The sequence below is a fragment of the Gambusia affinis genome, linkage group LG16 (assembly GCF_019740435.1).
Source record: "Gambusia affinis linkage group LG16, SWU_Gaff_1.0, whole genome shotgun sequence".
Taxonomy (NCBI): domain Eukaryota; kingdom Metazoa; phylum Chordata; class Actinopteri; order Cyprinodontiformes; family Poeciliidae; genus Gambusia; species Gambusia affinis.
This window is the reverse complement of record NC_057883.1, coordinates 6,169,387-6,192,734: the sequence shown is the minus strand read 5'-3', so window position 1 is coordinate 6,192,734 and position 23,348 is coordinate 6,169,387. Positions and strand designations below refer to the sequence as shown.

Sequence of the window (23,348 nt, the reverse complement as noted above, 5' to 3'; positions counted from 1 at the left end):
AACATTATAGTTACTGTAATTTCCATTCTATTTTCATTTGTTATTTAATTGTTTTTATCATTTTTTAATAGTCTGTATTTTTTGGTAAAAAATAATTTCACATTTTATTTATTTATTTTTTTAATTCTATTTTTATATTCTGTATGCATTTATTTATATCTTACATTGAAATATTTTTTTCTCCTGTTATGTTCCCTCTTTGCATTTTCTCCCCCGTTTTTTCCTTTGTCCGTTTTTTATTATAATTTTCCTCATGTTATGTATTGTTTTTGCTGTTTTTCCATGTTCTCTATCCGTATACGTCCTCCATAGCCATGACAAATGCATTATTATTAATTATTATTATTATTATTATTATTATTATTATTATTATTATTAGTAGTAGTAGTAGTAGTAGTAGTAGTAGTAGTAGTAGTAGTAGTAGTAGTAGTAGTAGTAGTAGTAGTATTGCGCTAACCGGAAGTGGGCTTTTATTTTGAAAAGGTCGAACCTAAAGTCACTTAGGAAGTTTCTCATTTCGAACCTGTTCGCCTCCGGTCCTGTGAGGGATCTTGTGTTCACTCAGCTTCGAGCTCGGAGTAGCGGCGACTTTTATGTGTGTTTTTAAGGAAACCTGTTCGCCCGTTTGTTTGGTATCACTACCGGAAACCACCTTAAGTCTGAAAATAGCCTTAATGAAAATAAATATAAAAAAATGGACGCGCATGTTGGTTCCCAGCAGGCAGGTGAGTGGACTCTGGTCGTAACTCTGGTAAATATCCATCAAATTCCTCTCGCTGTAAATTAGCTACAGAGAGCCAGCTTTGCGATGATTTTGCTCCTGATGCAAAAGAGCATGAAGCTGTTCAGACTGAAAAAGTTCAAACCTCAGTATTTCTGTTTCTGTTCCCTTTTTTTCCCCCCTGGCAGAAAACTCATTTCCAGCTGAAACAACAGAACAACCTACCCGAATGACAAGAATACAGATTCTCACTTTAATATCTTTGGCATCTGTTAATTTCAGTTCAATGATCTGCTACTCTATATTAGGCCCCTTTTTCCCCAATGAGGTAAGTTCAAAAAGGTCAGAATAATGGGAAATAAATCTCAAATCTTATTTTGTTTTTTTGTTGAATGTTGAATTTCTCCTGAAATGAACCGAAATGAGTCTGCCTGTAATAGTATTGCTTTACATTTATTAACTTCTGAATTTTGGGAAACGGTATTTGTTTATGGTCTGAAATACATAAACAAGAAAAAAACAACAACTCTACATGTAAAAAGTTTGGAAGCAAAATCAAATATATGCAAATATTATGACAGTGTGTTTGGTACACTTAACTTCAATCACTACAAATATTTTTATTTTGCAAAGATAAACTTACAAAAATAAATATTTGGTTTAAAATTAGCAGATATTTACTAGCTTAGACTTTGCTTTCTTCTTGCAAATCTTTTCGGTTAGAGAGATGTTGGTGTCAAACTCCAGTCCTGGAGGGCCGCTGTCCTGCAACATGTTCCTCTGCTGCACCACGCCCGAATAGAATAATTAGGTCATTAAGGCTCTGGAGAACTGATCTACACAAGGAGGAGGTAATTAAGACATTTAATTCCAGTGTTTTGTTCCTGTGGCACATCTAAAACCTGCTGGACTGCGGTCCTCGAGGACTGGAGTTTGACCCCTGTGGAGTAGAGGATGCAGTCGTTTCTCATTGTGATTGACAGAAGAGATGGTTTGAATGTCCTCTGTTTCAACTCCTGTGGGATTTAACTGTCTTTTGTACAAATAAAACTACCACAAAATCTTTAGAAGGGTTATTCCATGTTTTTGCTGAAGCCTATAACTCAGAAATAGCTGTCAGACATGCACTTAATAGTCAGGATATCTTTGAATTTCTTCAGCTGCGGGAAAAATAATTAGATTTTGTTAAAAGTCCCTTTTTTGTGCTAAATGCTCATATAAATATCATGACACCGTGGCGTTTTTATTCAGTTATCGTACGATAATTGGCTTTTACTGGCTGTTGCAAGTAAAAATGTAGGTCAAAATGGAGAAAATAGTGTTATCATTTGCACTTTGCAGATAGATAATTGCACTATTCATTAGTGGTTTAGGTGTTGCTTTGAGTATAACTCGGCATAGATAAGACAACAGTCACAAGGATCCTTTAAAAACGTAACTGTGGTGCTATCAGAAGTTAATAAGTAGTCGTGTGGTGTGATGTCATTCAGCGGGTTGTTGCCTAAAGCAGCTGAATGAGTAATTATGAGTTCCCCAAATTTTGTTTTAAGAACAACAACTAAAATTGGGACGACCCAACTTCAAGGAGCCGTTTGGAGTTGAAAAGTTTGGAAAGTAGTTTTATGTTTTTGTTAAAATAAAACATCTTAGGTTGGAAATCGTGGCCTTGACTCCTTCTAACACACTTTTTATCATAAAACATCTACCTCTAACTCAGTCGGTCTCTTTCTTGTCCTTGAAACTCCACGCCTCCGAAGGCAATTAGCTTGTCCATGCGGACAGCTTCACGTTTCAGTCGAGCCTGTAGGTGTCGATTTCGGAGCGGGTGTGTTAACGTCGAGTTTGCTTCAATGTGGAAACTTACTCTGCTTTGCCAGCATCTACCAGTTTGATGCGCTTGAGCTTCGGTGGCTTGAGCGTTGATCTTGTGGTTCGAGATCAGATTGCTTGAATCTGGACACAATTAGATCCAGCAGGGCAATCGCACTGGAAACACACAACAGAACTGGTTTTAAAATGGTTGCACCACCAACCTGGACACTGTTTAAAAATGTGCAAACTCTGCTAAGAGGCGGGATCGTCTGCATCAGTTTGGTCAAACGTCCGTCCAGAATTAGGTCAGAAATGTGCTACATTTTATGAAGCGGGTAAGTATTTATTTAATTCTGCCTTAATATGCACTAATATTCATTCATGTGGGCAATGACTCGTGTTTTGTTTTGTAAATCTATATTGTGGTTATCCTTTGACGTCCTTTTTTTTTTCTTTTTTTTTTAACATCACCACCTACTGTTACAGCTGTGAGTTTCTTGATCACTTTGCATTAATCTTCCCCTGCAGGCTGTAAAGAAAGGAGCCAGTCAGACTGTGATTGGTCTAATATTTGGGTGCTATGCTGTCTGCAATTTAATAGGTTCCATGGTGATGGGGAGATATGTAAGTATATGACAGTATTTCATCAACACTTACGTAATTTTTCAGCTCCCGCTTCAGCAGGTGTCACTCTTTTGTTTTTTTGTTTGTTTTTTTGTTGTTGTTTTTTTGCAGATTGTCCAGATTGGAGCAAAATTTATGCTAATCGCAGGACTTTTTGTATCGTCGGTGTGCACCATCATGTTTGGGTGAGCAACGTTATGATGTTTGCCGGCCACAGATGTGCTGGCGCAATAAATTAGACTGAAAAATGTATCTACTTCACTCATTTAATTGTAAAAGCGAAACGCTACATTGTGCTTGAAACGTACCGCTGTTTGAATTGAATCACCGAAGCGACTCGATCCGTTCACGCACCAAGTCGTCTCCTCTTTTATTTCACGGCAGATTACTCGACCGGGCCCCGGCGGGGGCCCCCTTCATTAGCCTGTGTTTTATAGTGAGGTCCGTCGACGCCGTGGGCTTCGCTGCTGCCATGACCTCCACTTTTGCCATGACGGCGAAAATCTTCCCAAACAATGTGGCGACTGTTTTGGTGAGAGCAGCCCTCCTTTGTCTGACCGGTATGCAGCTGAGACGTTAAGTTTTGAGAAAACAGGAAAATAGTTTGGGCTGGTATGTGTTGGTTCGGTTGTGTACGTCCCAGTCCCATGAGAAATACTCTGCTGCTCTCATTCACTTGTTCTATGTATCGGCTGGAAATTGTTTATTTTCCCATGTTGTCGTCATATTGAAACCTTTTTTTTTTTTTCCCAAACGTATTTATTTTTTTTGTCTAAATTGTCTTTAGGTACTAAAAAGTTGCTGATTTTTTAAAATTTATTTCTTTCCCCCAAAATCACAAAAAAAAAAAGAAAAAAAAAAGACACAACCAATCGTTTTAGGAAGGTTGACCATATATGGAGTTGTTTTTTGTTTCTTCTTTTTTTGTTTGTCTTTCACCGTTTGTCTCCTTTTAGATATTGTGCTATTTTGGTGCTGAGCTAAAAAAAAAAAAAATAATAATAATTTTGTCATTGCTTCAAACTTCAATGTTTTGTTTTTTTTTATTATTTTTGTTTTTTTTTTATGGGAATCTGTGTGATAGACCAACACAAAATACTGCACTATTGTGAACGACAAGGTGAGAAGGTTCTCAGGTCAGAGAGGAAAAAATAACATGGTGTTGTCTTGAAGAAGTGCTTGAACACGGTTCACTGTTTGGATTTTTAACTGTCAAAAATCTTTCAAAACTTTGCACAATTTCTCCTCCAGATCCCAAATATTCACCACTCTGTGCTGGTCCCGGTGAAACAGACTGCAGGAAGCTTCAGCAGCTCTCTGTATTCTGATTGTTAATCCATACTTTGATTCTTCAGGGAAGCTTGGAGATTTTCACTGGGCTCGGGCTCATTCTGGGGCCCCCAGTGGGAGGCTGGTTCTACCACTCCTTTGGATACGAAGTCCCTTTTTTGCTTCTCGGGTGCCTGCTTCTGATCATGGTTCCTTTCAACATATACGTGTTGCCCTCCATTGGTAGGAGTTTGAATATTCGGCACATTTTTTTATTTATTTTTTTGTCATTTTGATATTTTTTCTGACATTTAGCTACATTTCTTTCTTTTTTGTTGTTTTCAATCAGAGGCTGAACCATCCAAAGACTCATTCTTTAAACTGCTCTTCCATGGAGAAGTGCTGCTGATTTGCTTCGTGATAGGTACACTAAGTGCAGGGCTGGGCTTCATTGATGCCACCTTGTCGCTGTTTGCCATGAAAACGGTACGTTGCTCACTCAATATCAAATCAGTCGAACCTTTTACTGCTTATGCATCATGCTAACGTTTTTATTTTATTCTTTCTCTTTGCTGTTCCTCTCAGTTTAATCTCTCATCTGGCTACGTGGGGCTAATAATGATCGGTTTGTCCTTGCCGTATTGTCTGGCATCCCCTGTGATTGGTTATTTCACAGATAAATATCCCGTGAGTTTTAAAGCAGTCAAACATGATCAAAATCGTGCAGTTAGCTGTAATTTTAACTTTGAACTGTTGCTAACCAGGGCACAAGGATAGGATTCACAGTGACTGGAGGAGTCATCACTGCTGCTTGCTTCTTTCTGCTCGGCCCGGCGCCTTTCTTTCACATCAAGAGGTGACGGTTTGTTCCAGGAACGTATTTTCAATTGCAACCAGCAAGTAAATCCGTCCAAAACACTAGAGCGCTCGTCGTCGTCGATGAATCGGGTGTAGGGAAAAATTTGAGCTTGTTTGTAAGTTTGACATTTAAAGTGTTTGGATGTACTGTGCAGTGGTGTGGCGGGGATCTCCAAAGTGCGGCCAGTCGGCCATTTGTAGCAGCTCAGAGCGAGTTTAAGTGCGATTTCGGTGTTTATTCTGACACTTTACTCAAAAAACTTTTGGTCTATTTAAAGTGGAAAATGCTAAGTCACAGCACAAAGTTTTTGTCTTTTTATTAACAACAGACCTATATCTTGTCCTTGTTTTTGAGAAAACTGAGACTTTTTTTTTTTTTTTTTTTGTCCGAGAAAATGGGAATCAATAGAGTCAAAGATCTTTTATTTTAATTAAGAAAAACAAGTGCAAGATCCCTTTCCTGTTCTGGAGCAATTACAGTTATTTGAAGATTCCCTTTCTGCACAAAATTTATTACTTTGTTTTGTTCAAATATTGGGTTTAGTTTAAGCTGGGTTTTTTGTTTTTTTTTTTTAAATAAATCAGTAAGATTAGTCGATAAGTACTTTCATTTCAACAACTTCAGCTTGTGGCAACAAGGTTGTAACATTACCTGGTTAATGTTACAACCAGGTATTTTATTTAAAAAAAATAAAATGGTTTAAGAATTTAATTTTATTAAAAACCCAACAAAAAACAAAATGACTAGAATAAAAGTTTCAGACAAATGAACAATCCTGCTTTGTAATGTTGCTACAGTCATTTTTAAGAACAGGAGAGTAACACTTTAAGGTATGGCTTCTCTTCTTGATGCTGTGTTTTTGTTTTTGGATGTAAAGTCAGTTGTGGCTGCTGGTCCTCATGCTCGGCCTGATTGGATTTTCTCTGAGCATGACTGCAATCCCCACATTCCCTGAGATCATCACATGTGCACAGTGAGTGTCTCCTCTGTGTTTGTTCCACATGTTGACCTCTTGTTCACACACGCACGACATGTAGTTGTTTCTTTTGTTTTGTTTTTTTCTCTCCTCCATGCTCTTTCATTTGCAGCGAACAAGGGTTTGAAGAGGGACTGAGCACTCTTGGAATGGTGTCCGGTTTGTTTGGTGCGTTTTGGTCCACGGGGTGAGTCCAGAACCTGTTTCCGCTGCTTGCGTTTGGTTGTTCTGGGGTTCAAACGTTAACTTGACGGGGACGTTTTGTTTTCGAAGGATGTTTTACGGCCCTATAGTGGGCGGCCTGATCACGCAGCGCCTGAACTTTGAATGGGCGGCAACAGTCCAGGGAGCCATGGGACTCTTAGCTGTAAGTATTAGCGGTTATCTCAAAAGATTATTAATCAGTGATCATTTTAGTCTACTGTAAATTAAGACTGAAAAAAATGACAAACTATTAATACTGTTAGTAAAGTTCTTCTCTGTTAGGCCTTACTTCTCCTGGCTTACTCTCTCTGTAAGAGAAGTCCACAAAGGTAATCGTGAATCTGAAATTAGTCGTAATTTTCTAAGTCATCGAGCTGGAACTGATGCATTTTCACTCATTTCTGTTTGAATTTTAGGCTGCGAGAAGATAATCAACAATCCGATGAAAACACTCCTCTCCTAAACGGATGAAGCCCTCTGCCAGTCATTAAAGGGAATAGCGGCGATTCTTCTCGACACAAGGGAAAGCTTTTGTTGCGTTCTTCCTGCAACGGAACTGTAATGTTTTCAGCGTTTGTTTGGATCTGGTGCTGCAGCGTACAGACGACCCGGCACACGCGGCCGCTTCCAAGTATTTAATCCTGAACGGAGAGCGGAGCTCTGGCTCACACACGGACACATGCAACGACCAAAGCGTCCGCCTCTTCGGTACCGAGGCCTTTGGGGGCTAGCGGTCGTAGCATTCTGCAGCACATGACTTGGATTTCACGCTGAGCTAAAGCTCATCAGGGTCTATTAACACATTCCTGGGAATATTGAGAAAAAAGAATTAAGAGAATTGTATTTGAAATTTTATTTTACACAGGTCACACCTGTTGTTAATGGACGAATGTAATTTAATGTGCCACAAAAACAGATCTGACAATGTTTTGTTGTGACGTCTTCTACCTAATTATTATCTTGTTTCACTGTTCTGGTTATTTATTACATTTAGTCTGAACAACTCTGGTGGAATCATTCTGCAAATGAGCTTGAGGTTTTATTAGAAAACAATTGCGTTTTGAAAGTGATTACAGAATTGCATATTTTGCCGTAGTGTACGAACGTTGCCCTTTAAAGTCATATCTAAATCTTTACAATGAAGTAACACTTTAAGTTATTCAGTGTGTAAATATATATGTATATATATATAAAGCAGCAAGAAAAATGGCATTTCTAATGTATACAAAAGAAACAAGAATACAAATTAATTCTGAACAATATACACAAATATAGTTAAAAATACAAACAGTAAAAAAAATAAAAGCCAGACTGGTGTTTTTAACGAGTTCATTAATCAGGCTCAAATGCACGGTTGGACTGGCCTGTCGGCCTCTTCGGTAGAGGTCTGGGCGGCGGCCTGGCCTTCCTCGCCGAACCCGACGTTTCCGCCTCTGAGAAACTGGCCTGAGTCGCAGCTACACCCGGCTTTTTCACCTTCCTCCTCCTCCTAGATCTGAAAGGAAACACTCAAGACTTTTACTCCCTCTTGTCGTTCCGCAGTGTAGCCGCCAAAAAAAGAGCAGCGCTTCTACACCCGCGCAGTGTTCAGAAACCAAGCCTGGTGAATTCAGGAGGATTTTAAGCAAAGCACGCCGCTTACTTGGCATCGGTCAGCTCGGGGTCAGTGTCCGAAAAAGTTGGCTCGGAGAGAAACCGAAGTTCCCCAGAAGAATTGACAGCAGCAGACACCTTGAAACGTGAGTTTGGAAAAGTAAAAAAACAAGTAACTAAGAGGGACAGGAAAAGACACCAATCAGTTACCACAAGAAACTCAACAGACGTACCGTCGTCATGCAGTTTTACAAAGCGGAAAACCCATGCAGCTGTCCATATTTATTACATATTATTACAGCTAATAAATGCAAACAAAATTTCTTAAACAACTTTGTATATATCCAGGCTGCAATAAGTTGGCAGGAAGCTGTAAACTGATTGTTGCACCATACGTCAATCCTCTGCTTTAAGCAACTGATTAGGTTTATAGGCAGAAATACACCGCAAGGGCCAAAGTCTGAGTTGACGGTGACAATTTAGGACAGTAGAAAAAACTTAAATTATCGCAGAGTGAGTGAATGAAGGAGAGAAAGAGAAACGCAGTCTGTTCTTAAAATACTCTCAGATTCTTGGGATTGTTGACATTTTGCCGCCAATAATCTTGGTGGGAGACAAAAGCATCAAGTGGGAGTGTGGAGGGGTTAAAATACCATCTAAACATCCGGGAGTTTTTTTTTTATTTTCTCTTTAGGCCTACACTAATACAGTAGGGAAAAGAAAACATCTATAACATATGTGAACAAAATCTCTTCTTTAGTTAAGACAAAATCCCCTATTCAGCTCGTTTTATTAACCTGGCTTCTTACCCGTGTGGGAGTGGGCTTCTCCACGTGCTTTTCCAGTGAAGTTGGGTCTCTCTCTGTAGAGTCCTCACTAAACTCACCTACAGCAGTAACAACAAAAGCTTTTTTCTTTTTAACAAAACCTGCAAACTCCATTACATAATACGTCCAAAAAAAAATGTTGGCCTCTTACTCTGATCGATTACGTAAGAAGCAAGAAAATATCCTTGCAGCCCGTTGACCAGGCGTCCGAACCACCAGGTGTCATTGTCTTTGTACAGCACTTGGATGACGTCGCCGCGCCGGATGGTCAGTTCATCAGATCGATTCGCTTCGTAGTTATAGATGGAAACGACCTAAGGAAGAGATGAAATGGGTTATAGAACAGGAACAGGTGGAGGGATGGGAGTGAGTTTGGTATTTCTGTGAAGACTCACTATTTGTTGAACAGGGGCAGAATCTGGATCATAAAAACCTGAAGAGGTTTGGTCAGGGAGGGACTATGGTAGAGAAAAAAACAACATTACATTAAACCTGTGACTGCATTTCATTCTTTTGCTGACGGCCCTCGACCAAAAGGGAAGTAATAGCCTCAGAAAGTCTTACTGTATGTAGTTTAAGAGACGAGGCTCCTTTTATCCTCTGACTGATGCCTCCTGGAAACACAAGAAAGTGACTTTGGAACGTGACATAACTCAATCACTTGTTTATGCTCCTTTTGCTCAGACTGTTAAGATCAACCAAATCATCTAGAACCGTTAGGTGCACGACTGCAAAGCTGGAAAACCTCATTTCAGCTGTAAATGAGGTTCATACTGGTCAGATTTTTCTCTGATGTTCTGTAATTCATACCAACCGCAGGTATCACTTTGGACATAGTCCAAATCGCACATATGCTAGTGAAGTGTTTCCCAATTCCAGTCCTCGGGGGCCCCCCTGCCTGCATGTTTTAGATGTGCCTCTACACCAGAACAGCTGATTCAAATGATTGCATGACATCTTCTGCAGCCACCAAGTGATGCAGGAGCCTGTTGATCACCCAAAGATTCAATCCAGGTGTGTGGCAGAAGGAAAACACCTAAAACATGCAGGCAGGGGGGCCCCGAGGACTGGAATTGGGAAACACTGTGCTAGTGCATATGTGCGATTTGGAGGTGTGTCGCTCTGTATCCTGACGGGGAATCCAGAGCAAACCGATCTCTATGTGGACAGGTTTTGATCGCAGTCTGGTACTTATTGCTGTGAGGACAGCAGGATATTCAATCCAAATGCTGAGTCACATAGTTTTGGTAACAGATGGACCAGTTGCTGGATGCAATCTTCCGCCATCAGCATTTCAGCAATGCCAGCCTAGAGTTGACATGATTAGGTTGCGACTTTGGCTTGAGGCCAGAAAGGCTGGTCCTCCTACAAATTCTCTTGAGGACCAATCCATGCCGGTGTGCCGGGCAGGTTTTTATTTTTAATTATTATTTTTTTTATATTGTTGCTGCTTGATGCAACAATAAAAGCAGATATCGACATATTGGAGCCATGGAGCCAGGGAAGTTTAGTGCAAGCTCAAAACAGTCAGGGAACTCATTGTTCCCAAGAGGAACAACATGCAGTCATGCTACATTTTGTTACATGCTGCAAGTTCTTGCTGGGGGTTTTTTTTTAAGTTTTTTTTTTAAGTCACAGTAATGCTTGAGTCCTTTGTGAAAGGGGTTTTACTTGTGAGCTAAAGCATAATGCTGCTTTTGATGACAAAACCGGCTGGTGAACTGAACAACACACTCACGGCTCTGCGTGCTCAGGACTGCTTGGGGTATTAACTGGTCCGTCAAAGAACCAGGGAGCTGCAGCTTGGAGTGGGGCGACAGCAGCGACGGAGGAGGTAGAGATGCATTCAATTCCTTCCAGGGGGGGACAGAAAAAGGGCGGTGTTGATTGGCGAAGCACAGAAATGTATTTCACAATAGCATCCATTTGCCTTGATGTACACAAGTACAGCTGACATAAATGTGAATGTCTTAAAAACATCTATGTTGCCGTTTCTCCTCTGAAAAAGTCAAACTTACCTGGATTTATTACACACAGTGAAACATTTCAAGTATTTAATTTGTTGTCATTTTGATGGTTATTAATTGAAGGTAGTTTTCTGAGACACAAAATTTTGGGCTTTCATTATCTGCAGGCCGTCGTCCAAATTAGAAAGAAATGGAAGTTTGAAATATTTCACCGTATTTGTAATGAATATATATAAAACATAATATGAGTTTTACCCTCTGAAATGACATATAGGAAACTTTTTTTACAATATACATTTTTTGAGCTGCACTCGTATGTTTATATGGGAAAATAACTTATTACAGTTAGTTTTTAAAATGCATTTTATTATATATAAAAAAAGAGCTATGATATTTAGGTGCAAAATACAGGAAATAAGATGTATTTTAAGTATCAGTGAGAACAAATCTCCTCACTACAGATATTTAATAAAAGCTAAATCTGATTTATTTTTTCTTTTTAGCATTTAAACCATCTAATGGTAGCAAAAATGTCTTGCCAAAATAAAGGTTGAGGCACACCGATACAAAACTCACTGTGCCAACGTCAGACGTAAAGCTCCTGCCTGCGCGAGTCGTGCCCATTTTGTCTGCAAAAATAGTCAAACAATACATATATCCTGCATGTAAATTTTTTTTAAAATCATATATGATGGTATTAATTCAGGTATTTGCTATATATGAAGTTATTTTCATATTTACAACCTTGACCAACGGCTGCTGTCCTTCGATATGGTTCCTACATACGGCATGAAAGTAGGAGACGTTACTGACACGGTTAATAATCGTGAGCAATGATTCCTATCTAGAATGTCTAAACATTTGGACTCGGATCTCTGCTGGAAAAGACGATTTCTTACAAGAACTGAATCCAGATGGTCTTTCACACACTGCATTTTCAGGTCAAATCGGGCCAACTGGCCAAACTGGTCCATGGTGGAAGGGGTCGGTGTGTCCTGCAGCACCACGGAGTCGGGAGTGTTTTGGACGGGTTTACTGTCTAGAGACGCCGATCTGCTCAATTCCAGGTTGCTGTGCATCTCCAGCTGGGACACTGCAAGACGGGGTCGACACAACGAATGGCGATTATTCATCGGTGTCCTTTTCGGCTCTCTGCACGCTTTGTCACTTTACAACCACAAACATAATACATTTTTATTATTTGATGCGATTAATCAAATACAATGACAACCACTTGTCTGTGGAAATCAGCTGATTAGTAAATAGGGTCCACCTTTGTGTGCTTCAATCACAGCATAAACAGAGACGTTCTGCGAAATCCTCCCGCCCCTAAACGTTCCTCAACTTAAACAAAACCGGTGTCAAACATTTGTGCTGCTCTGTGCAGCAAAAGGTTTTGTTTGCACCACTAATATTTAAAAAATATTATAAGTTTCTCCAGAGGTCATTAAAGGTCAAGCAGCCAGGCCACATTTACAATGTCAAACGTACTTGTCGACCAACTAATCTGCCTGAGCTGGAGCCATTTTGTAACGCGCAAACATTTCAGTTTCTAAATGACTTGGGTTGTGAATTCAGCAGAATGTCCCCGCGGCTCTGACTTAAGAGGGTTGAAAACAAATGCAGCCACGCCTTCCAGATTTTCATTTGGAAAACATTTTAGATTCGGCCACAACGCGTGTCCTTTTTCCTTCCACTTCACAAGTCTTTCATCCAGCGGCCCGCCGTGTTTTTGAGTTAAAAAATGTTTAAAGTTGACAGGAAATTTCAAAACATCACTTGATAATTGTGTGTTTTTGAAAGATTAGGGTTAGAATAACGGAACACCAACTATAAAGTCTGAAAAAAAAATTGTAAAAAGACTTCAATAAATACGCAAAGCTTAGCCTGGTGGTGGCACAAGTAAAAGCCTGGTGGCCCGCCAGGCTTGTAATACACTGAGGGAAACCCTAAGGTGGCAATATGACAAAATGTTTATGGACCGTGTGGAAATAAAATCAAATCCAATTTGCAGATTATTCGTCCATGACACGAACACGAACCTTTTTGGTCGTACAGGTACACGTGCACCGGCTGGCTCTGACCGAACGCACAGAAAGCCACCATGTTCTCATGGGGATGGAAGGAGACGCCGTGGAGAGCACTGCGGTAGCAGAGCTCTGAGTACACTGCAACCTGGTCTCCTGGGAAAGCAGCACACGGATTAGAGGAACAACGCAGATCAGGTGCAATAAGTTTACAGTTTTGCTTTTTCCAGGGATTGTCACCTGTGTCGGTATTCCAGACATATCCTATCCCATCCTCACTACCGGAGAAGATGAAATTCCCACACGGAGTGAAAGTGCTATAAATTCTCTCTCTGTAGTTTGTTGCGCCGGTGTACTTCTTTATAGCCAAGCTTAAATAATAATAATAATTAAAGAAAAGCCAGAAAATGACTAAAAAAGTAAAATAAATATCCTAAATAAGAAATGACTGCACGTCTTTTGTGATCTCAGACGGTCTTCGGTTGCTTACATCCTCAAATCCATCATCCTGAGAGCGCTGTCTTTGGCGTGGATGAGCAGACACCGCCCGTTCGGATGGAGCTGCAGCCTGTTGATGGGGATCCCCCTGAGGTCGCTCTCGTCAATTTTCTGCCCAAGAGCCACACAGAACACAAAACCTTTGCTCCCGTGTGAACAATCGCTTAAACCTCGATTCAACGAATCTACGCCACGCAAGCATCGTCGTTTTACGATAAAATCAGTGTCTGGTACCATCTCTATCGACCACAGCTGGCATGGATGTTGGCGTTGTTTGCTGCCATTTACTGACGTTTTCCACACGTTGATGACGCCTGTGTTGTCGGCAGAGAACATTCTTCTTCCTGTTGACATCGAGCGCCACAAAAAGAGATGATCATAAATGGAATTAAGGTCACTAGCCCCCTCACCTGGTAAAGATGCGCTAAAACATTTAAAACAAATTTACATTTCAAGCGCAGCAAAACAATTTTTCCACTGAACACTGGAGAAAAGTTCCAAATTTATGGAAACAAAAATGTACATGTTTGACTGACATACATATTACGCTTTAACATTTTCTTTGTTTCATTTCCTCTAAAGTTTAAATGTGTGTACTTAATGTCTGTACGATGTGAGCTCTTGAAATTGACGTCAACATTACCGTTTGGTCTTTTAAAGCTACTCTCTGATTGTGAAAGTGTGCATAGTTTCCAAAGGGATGTAAAAAAGATGAATCCATTTTTTTTTTTTTTTTTTTTACTTTTTCTTTTAGAGTCATTCTTTTGGGGGGAAATTCGCTGCAATTATTCCATCAAAAAACTGAAAAACTGCTCCAATGTGCATTTCTTATTGTTTCTATGTTCATGGTTCTTTATTGCTTTTTGAGAAAGTAGTCTGGAAGGTCCAAAGAGCCGCAAGTTGAAAACCAATGCACTAAACTTTAATAACTTTCTGCTTTATTGAGGCGTACATATGACGTGAGCCACATTTAGTTTAGCCTGTAGGTGGCCACATCGCAAAGTCATCAGGGTCGATGACTTCACCCTCACGCTATGCCGCCGCCACTCCCCACGTGCTTTAGCATCTCGCATCAAATGTCCAAGCGACCAAATAAATTATCAATATGGATATACGGCGCTTGAAATACAACACTCCACCAAATTTTGCATCCAAGCAGGACTTAGCAGTTGCTTTATTGCACACGATGATCCTGCGATTATGAATGTAGTTCTGCAATAAGCATTAAGTCTTACAGCAGGATAATCATTAAAAACATGGGGCTAATCTACATACAACCACAACTAAACATAATTAGCTAAAAGATTGGGTTTCTTCACGTTTTTCCAGTGTGAAATTATTCTACTGCAATAAGGGAAAGAGTTCATTTTTCCACATCTTTACCAAGGGAGTCAACGAGCCTCTCTGTTAGAGTTGTTCGTGGGTTCAGAGGTACCTTCGAAATCGAAACACACGGAGTTGACGAAGCTTTTGTGAGCCTCCAACTCCTGCAGCATCTGGCCGTTCACATCGTCCACATCGAGCCTCCAGACTCTTATCAGGCAGTCGTAGCTCCCGGTCACCACCAGGTTCTGGGCGCCGGGATGGTACTGAGCGCAGTATACGAAGGACGGGTGGGGCAGCACCTTCTGAGCGTTTTCCAGAAGCTTTGCCACGTTCCACTCTCTGGGAAAAGAAGAGGATGCAGTGGCCACCGCCCCGCTTTGTTCCCTGTTCGTCGCTTTTAGCGACTTTATTTACATCCGAAACAGCAGACCTACCTGACGGTTCCGTCCGAGGAGGCGGACAGCAGAACTCTATCATCGTTGGACCAGCAGAGATCATACACAATTTTCAGATGACCATTGAAAGCAGCCAGCACTGTCCCAGAAGGAATCTCATACACTGGAAAAAAAAAAAAAAAAGAAATAAAGAAAATGTCTTCTTTTACAGTCTGATGAGACTTGATTTTTAATTTTTTTTTTTTTCCAGAGATCCGCAAAAAAGGCCAAGTTAATTGACTTGAGGAAGCTAAAAGCAGCGGCTGTGTAGAAATGAGGCGCTGCTTACCAACAACAGGGAAAGCATCTCGGTCAGCACAAGCAGCGGCCAGCCTGGTTCCAGCGCGAGAAAACAGGACGGTGAAACAGCCCATCTTACCGCCACGGAAAGCTAAACTGTGCTTGTTGGGAATCCGACAGATCTACCACAGAGAATAATTGACCAGCTTTTAACTTTGATTCTTGAAAGTCAGACAATAAAAAAAATAGAAAAATACTTCCAGTAGCTTTTGGCCAAATACGGAGCCTTACAAAAGCAGTTTTCTCTGTTGTATTACAACCACAACCTTCAATGTAATCTACTATCATACATGTAACAGTGTGGAAGGAGGAAGATAGATGGTTTTCAAACACGACAACTGACCCTGGAATTTCATGAATTATACCCCTGTTATTTAATAAATGAGCCCTTTTGTATATTTTGGATCAAGCACAAATTAGAGATCTGTTTTCTATAAACATCAGAATACCTCATTCCTTTTAGTAAAATAATTCATGCTCAGTTTATTGCTGAGCATGTGCAAGTAAAACAAAAAAAGAAAAAAACAATTAATTTATTTCTATTTATTTTTTTTATGTCACATTTTGTTGCCTGTGGCAAATTTCTGGTCCATTGCGGCAAAAAGTTCGGACATCGCAGCCGGCTGACGTTCTGTTTGCAGTTTGCCACAACCCATGCAGGGGACAAAGCAAATATGCGGAAGGAGATGCTGTGATCAAAACGAGACAAAAATGTAACATTTTTTTCCTGTGTGGTGAAAAAAAAAACAAAAAAAACTTTGTGCATCAACCTCCTCTACGCAACATCTCCACGGTGATGGCAGCATCAGTGCCTTCAATATGCCGTAAATAGTCATTTGTACGAAATGTTTGAAAAAAATAAATAAATCCCAAAACAACAAATACGATTTTCTTCTCCCTTTGAGTTACAAGGCTGCTTTATGCTGGTGTATCTACTGAAACTTAACTAAACGCCATTGAAGAAGGAGGATGTAACCACCATGACCAGATCTGAGCAAATTGGAGTTTTTTAGCAAGACGCTATTAAACAGCGCAGATTTGATATAACGAGTCATGTCAAGGAAGTTCAGGGAGATACTCTTATCGTATCTCCCTGAACGTTAGCATGCGGCTACCTGCCCGGGCAGTCGGTTCCACCTCAGGACGGGCTGCCTGCTAAGACTGGGTCGTGTCTTGCTGGCTTCATTTTGCAGGTCACTATAGGTAGTGCTGCCCCTCTCCTCCTGTAAGGCCATCATAGAGCGCATACCGGGGTCCACCTAACGAACAAAAAAAAAAGAAAAGAAAAGAAAAAAGCTTAGCTCAAATAAGTATCAAACACTCCAACTTCATAAAATATAAAAACAAAGAACCAAACGTTACGGAGGTCTTTTTTTTTTTTTAACCCTTACACACTCTGGAGGTTTAATCCCTTTCACAGTGACATAGAGTGTGGATGCATATTTGGTTCTTGGGTACTTCCTCCACCACTCAAACACCTCTATGGTTTCCGGCTGCCTCTTCGCCCGAGGTGGAGGACAGAAGAGCTGAAGGCGAAGTTTGCTCTCAATATTCAGAATCCCATTTGCACCAACGAGCTGGAGGGTTGGAGGAAAAATCAAAAGACGTCCCCATAAATACCAATGTCAAAACGGCTAATGTCAACTTTTGAGGGCCGAACATTTTACCTTCAGAAATGCCCACGCAATCTTTCGGAAGCCTCGCTCGTGCCTGTCTGCATCAAAGTTGGCTTTCGCCTCCTCCACAGTCATAAAGTCGAGGATCTTGAAATTAAGAAGAAAAACATTAACTGACACAAAATTATATATAAAAAAAAAAAACATTACAGCAGAAAAGGTAAGTTGGGGTAAGAAATGATCTCTTACTTCAAAGAAGAGTATAACTCTGGGGGCTGATTCAGATTGCTGAATAAAGTAACCAAAGCGCTCATTGAATAGGATCTGCTCCTGCCACTCGGGGATGATAGATTTGTTCTTCCTGAAGTCAAATGGCTGCGTAATGATCGGCAGGATGTTGCTGACGTTCTCTTGTTCGTAAAATGAAGAGACGGGCCGTTGACTTGAAGAACGAAGGACAATTATAAATTATTCGAATAAACAGACGCAGGAAAGCGTGAAATAAATTCAACACTGAACGGAACTGAAGTTCAGTTTGCTCTCACCAGTCCTCTTTTCTCAAATACTTCCCGGTGATTTCATCAACAACGTGGATCTTCACCATGGGGTGTGAGATCAGCAAGTCCGTCTTGAGGCGATCGGTTCTGTGGACGAACACTCCCAGCACGAGACCGTCGTCAAACGTCTGCTTTTCTGACTCCTCCGGCTCGGCCTCGCTCTCCTCTTTGACGACTGCAAATCGGAAAAGAGAGAAACAGAAGCTCCGTCAGAGCCAACATATTTTATGTTTGGTTAGCATTAAGTAGCTGCACACAATCAAACCTGACTCACCATGCTTTTTTTTCTTCTTCTTCTTTCCCTTCGATTCTGTTTCGTTTTCAGCGTCAACCTCTCGTTCTACGTCCTCGTCTTGCTCTCTAATAGTGAAAATAACCGATTTCAAAATTATGCCTAAACTGTGATTTTTTTCTTTTTCTTTCAGATGTAAAAAGAAAATTGACATTATAAAAATACACACCCTGCATCTGAGTCAGTGGCGACAGATTTCACTTTCTTCTTTTTCTTTTTCCCCATGTTGTTATTCAGGCTAACGTTTCGCCAAACGCTGTCGTCCTCCTCTTTGATCCTCGTTTTCTTCGTGGTCCTCTCTTCCTCCTGTGCTATCTGCAGCTGGTATTCGTACAGCAGCTCATCTTCTCCATCCTCCACCTGGCTCTCTGTTGTAACCTTTGCGCCGTCTTTGCTTTTTCCTTTCTTGCTCCTCCGTTTTGCTCCCTTTCCACCGCCAGTCTCTTCTTGATCTACAGCAAGTTCAGAGTCCGTATCCCTTTGAATGTCGCTGGTGTTGTCCTTAAGTGCAGGTAGGGGAGGAAGGTCCCTCTTGCTTTTCTTCTTTGCTTTAGATGTTTTGCTGTTGCTGTAACTTGGGCTGTCCTCTTCAGGATTGCGCGTGTTTGGCAGAACTGTCTCATCTTCTTCTGTGTCATTTTCAAGGTTTACTTTTTTTCTCAGATTCTGAAGCTAAGAACACAGAAAGAAAGCAATAACATGACTGTAGTCATAGTTGTCCTTAAATGCAAATTATGTTTCTTGAGCTGTTTTGCCAGAAAGAGGATCAACTACTTATGTGTCTTCTTTTACTAGGTGACATGGTGATCCTAACCACTGGAATGTAAAACAAGATGCAACCAAACACGTACCACAATGGTTTCCTTTGCTTCAGTTGCTTCTGTGTTTTTCTTCTTTGACTTTTTCTTATCCGATTCCGTATATTTCTTGAAAATTTCATTAAATCTTTCCCGGGTCTTTGCTCGCTCTTCACTCGTACCTAGAAATGTTTACATTATCATTAAAAAGGTGTTATTTCCTACTGCTTCTTTGGAATCACTTAAACCTAAATAATAATGTGTAAAAACTAAACTAAAATTCTTTGCATGCATAGCCCCAATTCTAACTTTACCTCAGTTTTATTCTTTTGTTTGTGACACAACATTTAAATGCAAAACATTTGTTTATTTTTCAAAATTAAAACAACTCACCTACTGGCATTCTTCCACACTGTGTAGTTTCTCATTCTTAGTAGAAAAAGAAAAATAATCATAAAAGAAAGTCTTATTTCACAAAAATGCTAAGAATGATGTGTACATTTTTGCGTTTCACTCCAAAGTAGAGACAGGGGAAAGTAGCTTACGTTTTATTCAGTATGTTAAGCTGAAGTACACTAAGCAAAACAAAAAAGTACACCAGGCTAAGGTTAGCTAAATAAGCGGCTAGTTTGACAAGAGCTAACTCGCTAACTCGCACTGTCAAAGTGACACAGAAATGTTTATGGTCTATAAGAAAACGTTTGAGTCTTAAAAAATACTAAGCTCCACATAATTTCATTTAAAAACGGCGTGTGAGTTAGCTACACCAGTAGCGATATGTATATCAGTGCGCACAAGGTACTCCAACTTCACCAACGACGCTGTAATGGTTTCCAAGTCAACAAGCCTGAACGTGAGGGCGGAGTGAGCGAATAAACAAGAAAGGACAGGCCAATGATGTGCAAGGACACAAACGACGTCATTACGTATTGAGCGTAACACTGAAAAGTGGCCGTGTGCATACATTGTTCTTGGTTCCGTCCTGGCGGCTACTGCCACCAGCTTCGGTTCATAAATTCCTTGCCCCCATACTTGAAATACTAAACCTAGTCAGAGCAGCCAAACTACAGTGATAAATTGCTAAATTATATGTTACTTAGTGCAACCGGAACACTGACACTTATCATTTGTGGATAAGTCAGGTTCAAAACCCGTCATTTCAGTAAGGGGTTCATGTTGCGGTGCAGAGAAGGTTCTTTTCAAAAATATTCTTAAAAGTTTTTTGCAATTACTTAGAATTAAAATCAAACTGGTATGAAATTGAGCATAAGAATGTAAAACATAAGTCATTAAACTCTTTAAAAACAGCCTTGCTGAGAATGGAAATCAATGAGAAGGGAAAATATCACATAAGTGGTTGAAGACAATACAATTGATATGCTTTTTATTTTTTTTAAATGTTATTCGGGTTTAATGGGAGATTACAAGAAAATATTCTGCTGTTTGTTTGTGCCATAGGTCTTACTTCTATTGTTTTGAAGTTTGTTTTTTGTTTGTGTGTTTGTTTTCTTGGGGTCGCCATTAGCCATTGCTATAACAATGGCTACTCTTCCTGGGGTCCATAAGTAACACTACTGTTATTTTAGTACAATTAGAATAGAGAATGACATATTTTAAGAAAATGACGGGGAAAACAAAGGTTGAGTAAAACGGGATTAGAATTATGCAAATAAACTTCCCATGGTCAGGTGACCCGCCGAAAGGCGTGTCTTCCAGCAGGTTGCATGATTTGGGCATGATTTTCTTTTAGGATATTTCACCCGATGCTCTAAAGGATGAACTGCCTGAGAGACAACCCAGATATCCTTTGCACTGACAACATCTGAGTACCTACCTTTATAATGAAATGTAGTCACGCATTAGTTGCTGTCCTTAGCCCAGGGAACATTCATCGTCTACAGTTATAAGTATCAACACGATGATGGACGCGTGTCCTATCCGCTCTGCTTCATCTTCTCCAGTCCAGTCGGTAAGGTTGATTCTTCTGCAGGGAAGCCCAAAAAGCAGTCTTTTTGGCGACCGTGTCCTAGAACTTTTAAATGTGGTTCTGTTTCAACAAAACCCAAATGAAGGCCATTAATATGACTTTGTAGAACCTGCGTGCATGCTGAGGATGTGATCCATTTGTCTGTGGTGCATCAGATCGAAGGATTGCGGGACACTGGCAACCGAAGACTCAACTCATGAAAAAACACGTTTGTTTTATTTTTCCTTACATGTATTTGTTTTGCTTGGCAGGTTGTAAACCGGAAAACCCAAATCTTTTATAATAGGGGGGGATTTTAACTGTAGGCTATTTTAACTAGAAAAGATAGGAAAAGTACCGGACAAGATTTTAGAATAGATAAGACATCGCTTTTATTACAGAAAATCGTTAGGGTCCTACCCTTCACCATCTCCCACCACTGTACTCGTATAGGTCTTGGAGGGTCTGCCACTCGCGGTACCGCTCACTGTACTGGCCGACCAGAACCTGGTCCTCCAGCAAGGAGCCGTTTAGACTAAGATCGCTAACGCTGGAAGGCAAGATTTTAATAGTCAAAGCAGTGATTTTACCAGTGTTTTTACTAATCAGTTCTGTTTTTATTCCTCCTAGGAGAGTGATTTTAGAGCTGCAACGGGCTATTTTTTATTTCCTTTGGGGCTCCAAATGGGAACGATTGAGAAGGGACATCATGAAAAGACCAAAGGAAAAAGGAGGAAAAGGAGTCCCAGACCTGTACTTGTTTTTAGGCAGCCACTACACAAGCATTCACCTAAAACAAGCTTTGAACATTTCCACAAATCCAAAAACAAACAAAATGAGCAGATTCTGGCTAGGTTCCTATTTAAGAAAACTCAAACTGATAAAAAGTGATTTTAGAACCCCTGTAGCTTTTAACCTCCCACCGGCATATGCTTTTATACAGAAATTTTTAAGACATTTTAAACTGGAAGGAGAGGAGAGCAGAATTTTAACTAACCATCGTTTTATTATCTCTGTTGTTCAGGACCGGGAACCAGTGACTCCAGTGCGCGGCCTCCTGTATGGAGACGCCGCCACTGTTTGGCGCAACGTGAGCCATCCCGTCCTTCCAAACAGACTCCAGGACCTGTCATGGATGGTGGCTCATGGGATCCTGCCGGCCAGAGCCGTAATGCACTCCCGCGGCATGTCTCCGACGTCCATCTGCCCCCGACCCGGTTGTGGCGCGCCGGAGTCGGTGAGGCACCTGCTGTGGGAGTGCAGCGCTGCTGTGGACCTGTGGGCGAAGGCCGACTCCTTGAAATTCCCACACTTGCCAGCAAGGGAGGTCCTCCACGCACAGCTAGTGCTGTATGGGGTGAGCCACCAGAAAAGGACTAAAAAAGACTTTGAGGAGATGTGGCTCACCCTAGCCACCATAAAAGACGCCATCTGGACCTCCAGAAACTTGCTGGTGAGCAGGCGCAGGCAGATGCCCCCCGTGGCTGTGATCCGGATGGCGGCAGCAAGGAGGGAAACATCGAGAGCTGCAGGTGGCACGCCAAGGACACAGCCACCGAGAAGAATCGCCTGCGCCTCCGTGGATGAAGGAGTCGGCGCACCACGAACAGAGGTCCAAGCAGCGGCGGCCTGGCTCTCCGGGTGAGGCAGGAGGGAAGGAGCTTCAGGGCAGGTTTCCCCTCTGAGCCCCAGCGCTGTTTTGGAAGAACGGGATGGCTCTGAACTTTGTAAGGGGAATCCCGGTCCTGTCCAACTTTTAAAACCCAGAGATTTTGTGTTTTCTATACCGTTGTTCTTAACTTCTTTTAGTTTAAATTGGAGAATTGTATTTTTTTAAATGAAAAAAAAGAATTTCTGTATAACTGAAAAATGCCATGTATTTTAAAATGTTCTAAGTAACAATAAACCTTTTTCGAAAGAAAAAAAAGGAGCCGTTTAGCTTCCACAGACCTCTCCCAGTCGTCGCACCTGTAGGAAGTGAAAGCGTGCAGGACAGAAGGAGGTGATCAGAAAAGAAAACCGGTGACAATCTAGCATCTATTAGGGCGCAATCCCTAATGAAACAATAATCTATACGAGAGGCCTTAGAGCCATCATCACTGATCCAGGTGTGGCCCTCCTCTCCGGGATGCATAGTTCTAAAACAGTCAGTCAATTTAAAATCCCTAACAATTTTCTGCAATAAAAGCGATGTCTTGTCTATTTTAAAGTCCTGTCCGGTCCTTTTCCTATCTCTTCTAGTTAAAACACAGTTAAAATCCCCCCCTATTATTAATGGTTTCCTCCCTAGCATGTGGGGCTGCAGGTCCTCTAAAAAGTCGTACCTGTCATGTTTATCGTTAAAACCATAAATATTCAAGAGGTTAAAATCCTGTCCGTTAAAAGTCAAATTTGCTAAAAGTGCTCTTCCCTCTTTCACCACGGTGCTCCCCTTCACCAAGATGTGCGGATTATTCATTAAAATGGCCACGCCGTCATTTTTATTTTCATTTGAGCCGCTCCATATAGAGGGGCGTGGCCACAACAAATCTGAATGTACGGAACTTAAAAAGGATAAAACACTCTGCGCTCTAACTCGCGACTTCACACTCCTAACATTGATGGTTGAGAAGGTGAGAGTCATGAGTATTGTGGTTAAGAACAAGTACGACATTTTAAAGGATTAAGACAAAAAAACCTAAAG

The 23,348-nt window shown here is 40.9% G+C and overlaps 2 protein-coding genes across 7 annotated transcripts; one reads left to right on the top strand and one right to left on the bottom strand.

Annotated features, from left to right (window-relative positions):
* Positions 1-494: 494 nt before the first annotated feature.
* Positions 495-7,468, top strand: slc18b1 (solute carrier family 18 member B1). 4 transcript variants are annotated; one of them, XR_006373217.1, is made up of 14 exons: positions 497-725; positions 910-1,049; positions 3,062-3,157; positions 3,269-3,342; positions 3,542-3,689; positions 4,513-4,669; positions 4,776-4,912; positions 5,012-5,113; positions 5,191-5,282; positions 6,163-6,258; positions 6,374-6,448; positions 6,535-6,628; positions 6,729-6,794; positions 6,882-6,898. XR_006373217.1 is itself a non-coding variant. In XM_044143185.1 (14 exons), the coding sequence occupies exons 1-14, from the start codon at positions 695-697 to the stop codon at positions 6,934-6,936; spliced, it is 1,344 nt and encodes a 447-aa protein (XP_043999120.1). In that variant the 5' UTR covers positions 497-694; the 3' UTR covers positions 6,937-7,468. The 4 variants fall into 4 exon arrangements, 3 of the variants coding, with proteins under 3 accessions (XP_043999121.1, XP_043999120.1, XP_043999119.1); XM_044143185.1 differs by having other exon boundaries at positions 6,748-6,794; positions 6,882-7,468; XM_044143184.1 differs by having other exon boundaries at positions 6,734-6,794; positions 6,882-7,468.
* Positions 7,469-7,780: 312 nt separating this feature from the next.
* Positions 7,781-19,560, bottom strand: ahi1 (Abelson helper integration site 1). 3 transcript variants are annotated; one of them, XM_044143179.1, is made up of 27 exons: positions 19,245-19,553; positions 19,093-19,128; positions 18,754-18,881; positions 18,072-18,574; positions 17,885-17,970; positions 17,599-17,785; positions 17,303-17,495; positions 17,105-17,200; positions 16,829-17,014; positions 16,553-16,696; positions 15,427-15,559; positions 15,138-15,261; positions 14,813-15,042; positions 13,612-13,721; positions 13,370-13,488; positions 13,120-13,250; positions 12,895-13,035; positions 11,752-11,945; positions 11,597-11,630; positions 11,429-11,481; positions 10,624-10,738; positions 9,435-9,499; positions 9,281-9,343; positions 9,037-9,199; positions 8,868-8,944; positions 8,108-8,196; positions 7,781-7,960 (listed from the first exon to the last, which is right to left on the bottom strand). In XM_044143179.1, the coding sequence occupies exons 2-27, from the start codon at positions 19,100-19,102 to the stop codon at positions 7,798-7,800; spliced, it is 3,537 nt and encodes a 1,178-aa protein (XP_043999114.1). In that variant the 5' UTR covers positions 19,103-19,128; positions 19,245-19,553; the 3' UTR covers positions 7,781-7,797. The 3 variants fall into 3 exon arrangements, with proteins under 3 accessions (XP_043999114.1, XP_043999115.1, XP_043999118.1); XM_044143180.1 differs by having other exon boundaries at positions 9,450-9,499; positions 19,093-19,560; XM_044143183.1 differs by lacking the exon at positions 8,108-8,196 and having other exon boundaries at positions 19,093-19,560.
* Between the last annotated feature and the right edge of the window lie 3,788 nt (positions 19,561-23,348).

Coding starts and splice junctions, on each gene's coding strand:
- slc18b1 (XM_044143184.1), top strand. CDS start 695: ATGGACGCGCATGTTGGTTCCCAGCAGGCAG. Junction 3,158..3,268: donor CCATGGTGATGGGGAGATAT/GTAAGTATATGA, acceptor GTTTTTTTGCAG/ATTGTCCAGATTGGAGCAAA. Junction 6,449..6,534: donor GGTGCGTTTTGGTCCACGGG/GTGAGTCCAGAA, acceptor TTGTTTTCGAAG/GATGTTTTACGGCCCTATAG.
- ahi1 (XM_044143179.1), bottom strand. Junction 17,496..17,598: donor TATTTGAGAAAAGAGGACTG/GTGAGAGCAAAC, acceptor TCGTTCTTCAAG/TCAACGGCCCGTCTCTTCAT. Junction 11,946..12,894: donor GTACCTGTACGACCAAAAAG/GTTCGTGTTCGT, acceptor CCCGTCTTGCAG/TGTCCCAGCTGGAGATGCAC.